The sequence below is a fragment of the Aptenodytes forsteri genome, unplaced genomic scaffold (assembly GCF_000699145.1).
Source record: "Aptenodytes forsteri isolate BGI_AS27 unplaced genomic scaffold, ASM69914v1 Scaffold310, whole genome shotgun sequence".
Classification (NCBI taxonomy): Eukaryota; Metazoa; Chordata; class Aves; order Sphenisciformes; family Spheniscidae; genus Aptenodytes; species Aptenodytes forsteri.
This window is the reverse complement of record NW_008795680.1, coordinates 715608-724953: the sequence shown is the minus strand read 5'-3', so window position 1 is coordinate 724953 and position 9346 is coordinate 715608. Positions and strand designations below refer to the sequence as shown.

The 9346-nt window shown below is 49.2% G+C and overlaps 2 protein-coding genes across 2 annotated transcripts in view; one reads left to right on the top strand and one right to left on the bottom strand.

Moving 5' to 3' along the window:
* ANKRD16 (ankyrin repeat domain 16) overlaps positions 1 to 3044 on the bottom strand; it is a 22280-nt gene extending 19236 nt beyond the window's left edge. The window contains exon 1 of the mRNA XM_019472982.1: positions 3028 to 3044. Coding sequence (XP_019328527.1) covers positions 3028 to 3044 — 17 coding nt within the window. The remainder of the gene's footprint in view (positions 1 to 3027) is intronic.
* The window catches only part of FBXO18 (F-box protein, helicase, 18), a 30537-nt gene continuing 22336 nt past the window's right edge, over positions 1146 to 9346 (top strand). The window contains exons 1-6 of the mRNA XM_009282666.2: positions 1146 to 1262; positions 1915 to 2079; positions 4146 to 4696; positions 6092 to 6222; positions 8569 to 8710; positions 8958 to 9148. Coding sequence (XP_009280941.1) covers position 1262; positions 1915 to 2079; positions 4146 to 4696; positions 6092 to 6222; positions 8569 to 8710; positions 8958 to 9148 — 1181 coding nt within the window. The 5' untranslated portion in view covers positions 1146 to 1261. The remainder of the gene's footprint in view (positions 1263 to 1914; positions 2080 to 4145; positions 4697 to 6091; positions 6223 to 8568; positions 8711 to 8957; positions 9149 to 9346) is intronic.

Sequence of the window (9346 nt, the reverse complement as noted above, 5' to 3'; positions counted from 1 at the left end):
CAGGGGCCAGCAATGGGGGGGTTCTCCTGAGCCAGTGTGGGGCAGCCCCAGGGAGGGCCCTGGGCTGCCGGGGGTCTCCCCCGGGTGGGCACCGTGCTGGGGGGGGCACAAGGCCGGTGCATCCGTGTGAGTTCGGAAACAAAGTGCGCGGCAGGGGGGGACGGGAGCAGCTCCAACCTTCTCCTCCCAAATATTTCTCGTCCCCATGGATCTTCCCCCATTCTCTGCGGTTGCCGCTCATGGCTGATCCTTTCGCTTCACAGCTGGAGCATCTTCCCGTGGCCAACGAGCTCCGCTCCCCGTCACATTCCTTACGTGATTGAAGCCGTAAACTGCGACGTGCGACGCAACCTTTGCTCAGCACGTGTGTCTCTGCTGCTGTTGCCAATGGAAAATCTTGGGAAAAGGGAGAAAAGATGAACGCTGGTAAAGCCTGAGCGGGCCATCTGCTTGTGCTGGGTTTCTGGACTTGAACCCTGAGCCGTGGTCCTGGCACGTTGAGGGTTTTGCTGTCTTGGGGAGCGGAGGTTTTGCCCCCAGTCCTACATCCAATCTCGCATGAGACCTTTCTGTCTCCGACAGCTCCGGGAACGGGCACAGAGCCGGTACCTCGGCTCTGACGTTTGCCAGGACCGTGTGCTTAAGAGAATTGGGGTGCTTCAATCATTCGTGCTGTTTAATCCGAAAAACTTTTCAATTTCAAGTGAGAAATACCATTTTTAAGTAGAATCATAGAATCGTTTAGGTCAGAAAAGACCCTTAAGATCATCGAGTCCGACCGTAGACCTAACGCTGCCAAGTCCACCACTAAACCACGTCCCTAAGCGCCACGGGACTGTCTTACATTGCTTTTTTTCTTCTGCTGGCCTCGTTTGCCATGTTTTGAGGAACGTGGGGTGTTAGAAAACAGCCTCCCCAGGGAGCTCAGGGGGTGCTTTTAGCGCCGCTCTGTTGAGCTGACGTGGATGAAAAGGAGGAAGTAGCATAATGAAACAAACCGACCCTTGGATCCTGCTGTACGAGACCAGTCAATTACTTTCATGGCTGCCACAAACACGTCAGAGGAGTTTATCCTCCGCAGCACAGTGTAGTAATAAAGTGAAAGAATCCGCATGAGTGGCGTTTTGCTGATAATTCTGTCGGAAGGAAGCCGTGTTTTCGGGTTTCTTGTGAAACATTTTCGGTAGAAGCAAGTTGCATTGTTTGTACTTTTTCTGCTGGCCGTCCTGCGTACGGAAGAGAGGAGCTCACGCGGATTTCAAGTAAGGTTTTCTTGAAATAACTCTTCAGATAGTTTTGTGCTGCTTCTTAACCGTCCTTCTCGCGGGGAAGAGCTGTGCTGCGCGTGGGTTGTGTTTCCTCCTTAATGGAGGATCCCAGCTTGGATCTGTTAGCGAGAGGCTCGAGTTTGTGTGTTTGAATGTTGGCTCTGACCTTCCCCAGGCAAATCGGTGTCGTCTCTCGCAGGGGGTTGCGCAGTTCAGCCTCCACGGGCTTCCTCGGCATCCTCCTAATGATACTTTGCATTTACACAAATGCTTGTGGCTGCTTCCTCCATGTTATGGTACTGAAAGCCGCAAAACTTGCGTGGATTCTGATTTTACGTCGTTCTCTTTTGTTCCGAAGTCCTGTACAACGCAGGAGTGGGGACCTGGGGTGAAACTGTTGTTGCATTGACTGCAGACGTGTCGCCTTGACACGATGCATTGCCCTCCTTAGCATCTCACCAGAGCGTTGTACAACCTTCTGCTGTGATTTATTCAAAGAAACTCCTGGCTGAAACACCGGGATTGCCCTAGAAAATTTCTGAAAAGAAACTGTGTGCTTATGCCTCCGTTAAAGGCACGGGCTGTATATTGTTGTTTGCTGACGGTTTGTTTTTGGGGTCTGTTTTTTTGCATGTTGGCAAAGCAGTGAAGCGATTCAAAAAAACGCACCTCACGGCCGCAGACTGCGAAGCCCTCGCACGGAGCGCAGAAGGTTCATCCTCCCTGACGCAGCCGTTGAGTCAAAGGCAAAGTAGGGGAGATGTAAACAGGGGCCTCCATCCCACCAACCGCACGAGGAGACATCAAGGAGGTACACTGATTGCGAATGCTTTGAAGGCTGAGGGATTTGGGGGAGATAAATGCTAATATGGTGTGGAACAAGAGGGCGTTATGTAATCCGTCGCCGAAGTCGTGCTGATATTAGAGTAATGCCAGGCAAGGTGGGTGCAAATGGAAGAAATCGGTTGGTTTTGAGTGGTGTGTGGCAAAGCTGGGCTTAATCTCTGCCTCCGCAAAGTCAAGTGGCAAGAAAAAGAGATACCTTTGAATTCTTCCCTCTATGGGAGAGCGAGCGTGCCTTCGCGTGTGTGTCTAGGCTCTCCTCACACCAGAAATGCCTCCATGTCTCTGTCGCTGAGCTGTCGGAGACTACGTGGAGAGAACAGCAGCTCTCCCTGAGGAACACTACAGCCTCTGCAGTTAGGCACTATTAGTGATGTGACTCCTGCTTCTAGATGCTCTTTAGGATGCTTATTAAATAATAATGAGCTGTCTAGTTATATAGGACTGCAAAAGTGTTGTTGAGCACTTATCGGATATTAATGATCTTCGACTTTGCTGGGAGTGGGAAACATTGTGATACACAACTCGTAGACATGGGTCTCAAAAGTGCCGAAGCCTTTTGAGGATTGATAAGACTTTGAGCTAACCTGCACATGACAGGGCTCGAACTGAAGATGAAAGAGCTGTTTTCAAATAGCTCATGGTGCAGGGTTAAAGGCCCAGCCTAAAAACCTGCGTAACAACAAGAGACGCTACATACACATGTGGGCAAGAAGACAGGTAGAAGGCAAAGGAAAAACACCCTGAGTTATTCCTGAGCTCCTGAGTGGAAGGTTAGACTTGGGAGCATTTCGGTGTTTCCCTGGGAGGCTTGGGAATCTCTCTGTGCCTTGGTGTGAGCTGACTTGCTTCACAGAGAACGTCTGCTGGTGAGCCAGGACAAGACACCAGAGTCCTAGACTCTGTGCTCGTAGACATACTTTTCTTTTCCATTTTCATATCGGCGGTATCTTTGGCTAGCTCACTTTTAAAAATCTAGTAATTTTAGATGCTCCAGGTTTCAGGGTATTGGACTCGGACATTAGCAGGGGAGCTGTTCTTTTGAAGCAGCAAGTGTCTTGCAAATCAGACCTCTTTAAGCTATGCCTTCATGAGCATCCAGAAATAAAACGCATTAAAATCAGTAGTAGCTGCTTGTGATTCTGTCCTCCTCGAGCTGCCTCTTAGCTAAGCATCAGGATATGTTGCAGACTAGGAGCTGGACGGGATTAATACAGTCGGTGCTGGTAAGTTTAGTCTGTGTGCTACATGGACTGTGTGGCTGTCAGAGAAAGGAGAGGCTGCTGAGAGCAGTCTCTTGCCAAGTTTCGGTTTCGTTTATGGTCTTCAGTGCTTTGTGACATTGCAGCCAGGAAATATCTGGCAAGAAATGGCTGTTTATCCTCTTAAAGGCATTGGTCTCTCTCATACTGTGGTAGGAGCAGCCTGCTAGAGGCTTGGTGCTGTGACCTTCTCATGGTGCAGAGCAGTAGTTAAACCCTGAAGCTATTCTAAAATCTTGGTGTGCTTCACGTTCACCAGGTTAAGAACGATAAATAACCGCTGGGAGCCCAACCTCAGTCTGAGGCACACCACAACAACTCAAGCCTTGTATTTTGTTTCCTTCCTATTTCTGTTTCTTTGGCTAGTGGAAATCCCTCCCATGAAATTCATTCTGCAGCTATGTTTCTGTTTAGCACACGTCTGCTATGTAGCAGACGTGTTATGTAGCTAAGGATTGTTGATCTGAGAGATTGTTACGCAGACCGTATCTTTTTCTAGAAGCTAGTGGAGGTGTCAGATGTACCTTGAGAGTGCCCAGATTATGTGGACAGTGCAAAGAGATGACTGTTGTTCTGTTGACTTCCGTAGGTTGCCAGAGAAGCAATATGAAGCAGGACAGTTCACCTGTAGTAAGCTCATATGTCTGTGAGGAACCCTGTGGAAATAACTGCCACCTTACACAGCCTCTGGTCTCCTTGTTAGCTCAGTTAGGAGCAGTGGGCTTTGTGCTTGTTTCTGTTGACTTTACTCATGCTCTTCCTCTTTCTGCAGGCCAAGGTCAGCAGAAGAACATCACCGATTACTTCAGGATCTCTCAGACACAAAAAGTAGTTGCCAGTGAGATGAAGAACAGTAGAATCAAAGAAGAGCCACTGGATCCCATCTTCACTGAACCTGATGATTCCTTCAGCAGTGTCTCCACTGTGATGGATATGAGCGGTGATTCCTGCTCTTTTCCGGAGGATGAGGGCCTTGTACCAGCTCCCAGGAAAAGCTCCAGAAAATGGCCTCTGTCCACTGCAGCTGCAGGCGTTCACAAGGCAGAGCACGATTTGTGGGGTGAGCCTGAGAAGAAGCCAATGGTGGTTCATCCAGAACACAGCCAGATCAAGCAGGAGCTTGATGATATGGAAATAGAACCAGTCCCTGATGCACACTACGGACTCCTGGGGACTCGGAACTGGGAAGTGCCTCAGGGAAGGATTGACAAGCTGCCTGTTGAAGCCCTGAGGCACATCTTTGCTTTCCTACCAGTGACTGATCTGTATCAGAACCTGAGCCTGGTGTGTCACTGCTGGAGGGAGATAGTCAATGATCCACTGGTAAGGTCTGCTGTGGTATTGGTTTGAGCCTGGCCCTTCTCCTACTGCTCTGTTCTGTCTTAGTCTTGTGGCTGCATGTGTTGCTGTAGGAGCATCCATGCTGTGCCTGTCTCTCTTTGTTCCTTTAAATCCTTTTATTGTTCCCTAATGCCCACATCCTTTCTTACGAGGTCTTTTGTCATTTTTTTGGTCTTCAGGACTACAGTGGCATCTTCAGATGCTAACCTGTATCAGAAGATCGATACTGGGGTAACTTCCCTTGACGCATTCTTCCTATACGTGGAAAGAGAGCATCCTGTAAGACTCCACAAAACGCCCCTTCACTGTTTTCCTTGCAGCCTTTTTTTCTGACAGGGATCATGCAGGAAATTCTGGCTACCAGACTGGGCAGTGTCCTCTCGTGGCCGGTGTACGTCACTGTCCCCCAGCCTGTGTATGTGTGGTGTCTCTTGTAGTCAAACAGGTTTAGAGGAAAGGCCTTTAACTCTGTTTTTATGGAGCTTGGTTCATCCGCAGTCAAGGCTTTCACAGTACAAACAGTCGTGAACCCACTGGCAGTTGTTTTGGCCGCAGAGAGGATCTCTGCATTTCGGTTAAAGGTGGCCTGGAGACAGCTGGCACCGCTAGACTTGCTCACCACTCACACTGGAAATCCTCAGCTTGTATGAAGAGGCTGTCTCAGAGTGGTGGGGGGCTGATCACAGCCCAAATTTTTGTGGAGGTCCAAGTTCTTGTTCATGCCCTTCCGATAAATTTGAATGGGTAAGGCTGGACACAATGCAGGAGGTGTCCTGCACTCAGTGCTTTATCAGCACAGCGAGCATGCTTTGAGCCTGAAGAGCTAGAGAGATGCATAGAAAATGCATGCATTGAACGCTCAGTGTGTTCAAGTCCTCTCCCAAGTCTGCTCTTCACTCCATAACACAGCCTGAAAGGCAGCGCCCTGTCTGTTTTTACCGAAGAAGTCCAAACAGCAGGCTGTTTGGTAGGGGTAGGGCTTCTCTTCTGTGTCCAAACAGGGTAGGGCTTCGTAGACCCAGGGATTTTTAGCTCTCAGACCTTGCTCAGAGCAGATCTGTGCAATAGTGCTGAAAATATCCCCATTCCTTTAAGGTGTTTGAAATTGAAACAGCATCACCCTGTTCCCATCATTCTAGAAAAAACAGGTTTCATAGACATGTTTGCAGGCTACAGGCTATGAGGAACGAGTCTTTCTCTCTTTCCTCTGTTTCCCCTTTCCTTCCCCATCTCATGCTAGGTACCTGTTTCCATCAAGTTACAGAGACTTTTTGAACTCCAGGTCTTTGGAAGTCACGTTGATTAGCTTATTGCCAGAAGAAACCTATTTTCCAATGCTGTGAGATGAAAGATTGTGGTATGTGCTTCACATTCTAGTTCATTCCTTGGAAAAAGCTGTACCATCGGTATCTAATGAAGGAGGAAACGGCCCTGCACAGAGTTGAACGGCTCTTGCAGGATTTCGCCATAACAAAGGAGCAGGAAGGATGTGTGTTGGGGCTGATCAGGTGAGTCCACTTCAGCACTTGACTTTGTACGTGTAGATCCTCAGACCTTCCTTGCTTTGGGTCTTCTTCCATTTTGTCCTGTGAATTGCCAGGAGAGAAATGAGTTTGTGTTCTAAACAGGTGGGAGACGTACAGGAAGATAAGGAAGGAACAGTAGAAATCACTAATAGGGTTCTAGAAATAGGTAAAAAACCCTTCCCTTTCCTCTTCTTCGTTGTATCAGGAGCACATGATGGACAAGTAGAGGATGAAATCTGGAGAAGAGAAGAGAAGGTGGAAAGGGAATCTAATTGCTGTCTTCCCCTGCCTAATGAGGGGCTGTACAGACCATGATGCCAAACTCTTTTTGCAGGTGCACAGCGAGAGGACAAGTGGCAATGGCCACGAGTTACAGCAGAGGAAATCCAGTTAGATGTTAGGAGAGTGGTCAAACGCTGGCCCAGAGAGGTGGGGAATCTCCATCCTTGGAGATGCTCAGACCTCAACTGGACAGTCGTTCCTGCTTTGAGCACATGGCTTCCAAAGTCCCTTCTGCAGTTTCCCTGATTTTGATAGCAAGCGATGGGTAAGTGAGGGAGAGGCTGCAAAGCCTGGGGCAGGGATAGCCTTGTACTGGTGTCTGAGGAGGTGGAGAAGCTCAACATGGACTGGGAAGAGAGAGCAGAAGAACAGTCTTGGTGGTGGCCTTTTGACTTGGATGGTGTTGCCTCTTGGAGGGCAGAGAGATGGTTGTTGCATCAAAGGAGGAAGGAGGTGAGAAGAGCCTGAGCAAGATGGTGTCAGCAAGCAGCTGCAAGCTTTCCACGGGCTGGATTTGGAGGCTCAAAAGGAAGGTTTTGGAGATGGACCTCTTTGTCAGAGCACAGCCAGGTTGGGTACAGCAATTGAGAGAAGCTGCCAGGAGCTCCAAGACAAGCGTTAGATGACAAAATCAAAAACGGCTGGGCTGTTGTCGTGGTTTAACCTCAGCCGGCAACTAAGCCCCACCCAGCCGCTCGCTCACTCCCCCCCGGTGGGATGGGGGAGAGAATCGGAAGGGTAAAAGTAAGAAAACTCATGGGTTGAGATAAAGACAGTTTAATAGGTAAAGCAAAAGCCGCGCACGCAAGCAAAGCAAAACAAGGAATTCATTCACTCCTTCCCATGGGCAGGCAGGCGTTCAGCCATCTCCAGAACAGCAGGGCTCCATCACGCGTAACGGTGACTTGGGAAGACAAACGCCATCACTCCAAACATCCCCCCCTTCCTTCTTTTTCCCCCAGCTTTATATACTGAGCATGACGTCCCATGGTATGGAATATCCCTTTGGCCAGTTTGGGTCAGCTGTCCCGGCTGGGCCCCCTCCAGCCTTCTCCGTCAGTAGAGCATGGGAAGCTGAAAAGCCCTTGACTAGTGTAAGCACTGCTCAGCAACAACTAAAACATCGGTGTGTTATCAACATTGTTCTCACCCTAAATCCAAAACACAGCACTGTACCAGCTACTAGGAAGGAAATTAGCTCTGTCCCAGCTGAAACGAGGACAGCTGTCCTGTCGCTTGCTGCCTTCTGGCACCCGACAACAAGCTTGGGAGAAGATGTTATATGGTTGCTTCCTGCAGGGTGACTATGCTGGAGAGAGTGAGACTCAGTTTAAGTGTCCCTTTTAGCATCCCTTTACGTTTCAGGATCTGTCATGTCAGCACTGCTTTCCCATCTCCGGATCAGCCAGGGTCTCGGAGTGGCTCAGCATCTCCTGGATTTAGCTAAAACACAAATATCTTGTAGAGGGTGTGAGCTCTTCTTCCTGGTCCCTCCTATCTCCAATGTATTTTCTTCTTTTCCTTTCCTGAAAGGCTGCTTTCCCGGACCCGCACTGACTTACCAGTCACAGCTCAGCAGCAAGCCCAAGCCCAAGGTCCCTGATAAAAGCAAGCACTCTGGCTCAGATCTCTGCAGTCTAGAGGGCAATTTTGTATGGCAGTTAAATAGTGCAAATGGAAGAGTCCAACTGGGTTAAGAGCAAGGTGGATCAGTCTTCTGGAAGGAGACTTCGAGACAGCCAGGATAAACTTGCAGACTAAGGGCTTGATGCAGCCAAGTATTTAAACACGCGTCTGTGTAACAGAACTGGGAATTACTTGTCTAAATGGCTCTAAGCACAAGAGCTATGGTTGGAAATCCAAGTTTGGCACTTTGCAGCCTCACCGCTGAATGCATCCAGTCAAATCTGTGGGGCGCACGGCAGGATATAGTTACACTTAACTGCTGCCTGACTGACGGTACTTTGGAGAAGGCGTTATGTACTCGGAGAACAAACTCGCTTGATAAGGCTTCTTTGCGAATGCTGCTGTTCCCGTTCTGCGCAGGTGCGTGTCTACCATACCCACCGGACGGAAGGTAAATCCCAGTGTGGTTCTCCGGTGTCTGAAGAGTCATCACCTCTTCTCAAAGGCTGAGGTCTGCGTCGCCAACAAACTTCACCAACTGCATTTACAGAGCGGGACGGGGGTAGGTTTAACAGCTATTAACTGGTTTATTTGAAAGGTTTAACAACTGCTGGTGCTTTAAGGTCATATCTGCCCTCCTGCGTCTAAAGTTTTCCCTTTGGAGTGTTATTTGGTACTGTTCAGGGTGACTGAAGAGGATTTAACTATTCATCATGGCATAACTGTTTTTTCAGTGTTGAAGCAGGGTTTCCCTGCTCCTAAAGGCTCGAAGCTTTTTGCTCACTCTTTCTTGTTGTTGCCTATACCAGCCTGAGAACATGTGGGCCATAATTGCAGTCATGGTGCTTTTCTCCGATGGCGTCAGCGACATCCAAAAGCTGATGGCGTGTCTGCAGAGACCCTGCTCTACCCTCTCTGTTCTGGATGTGACCGAGACGCTTTACTGCATAGCCACACTGCTGTACGCGATGAGAGACGGGAATATTGCGATCACTAACAGGTAAGGAGTGGGGCCATGCTGCCTGCCTGCCTGCCTCTTTCTAGGCATGGCGATATGTAATATATGTTTTAGGCCCCTCACTCCAAGAAGGACGTCGAGGTGCTGGAGCGTGTCCAGAGAAGGGCAACGAGGCTGGTGAGGGGTCTGGAGAACAAGTCTGATGAGGACGGCTGAGGGGAACTGGGACTGTTTAGCCTG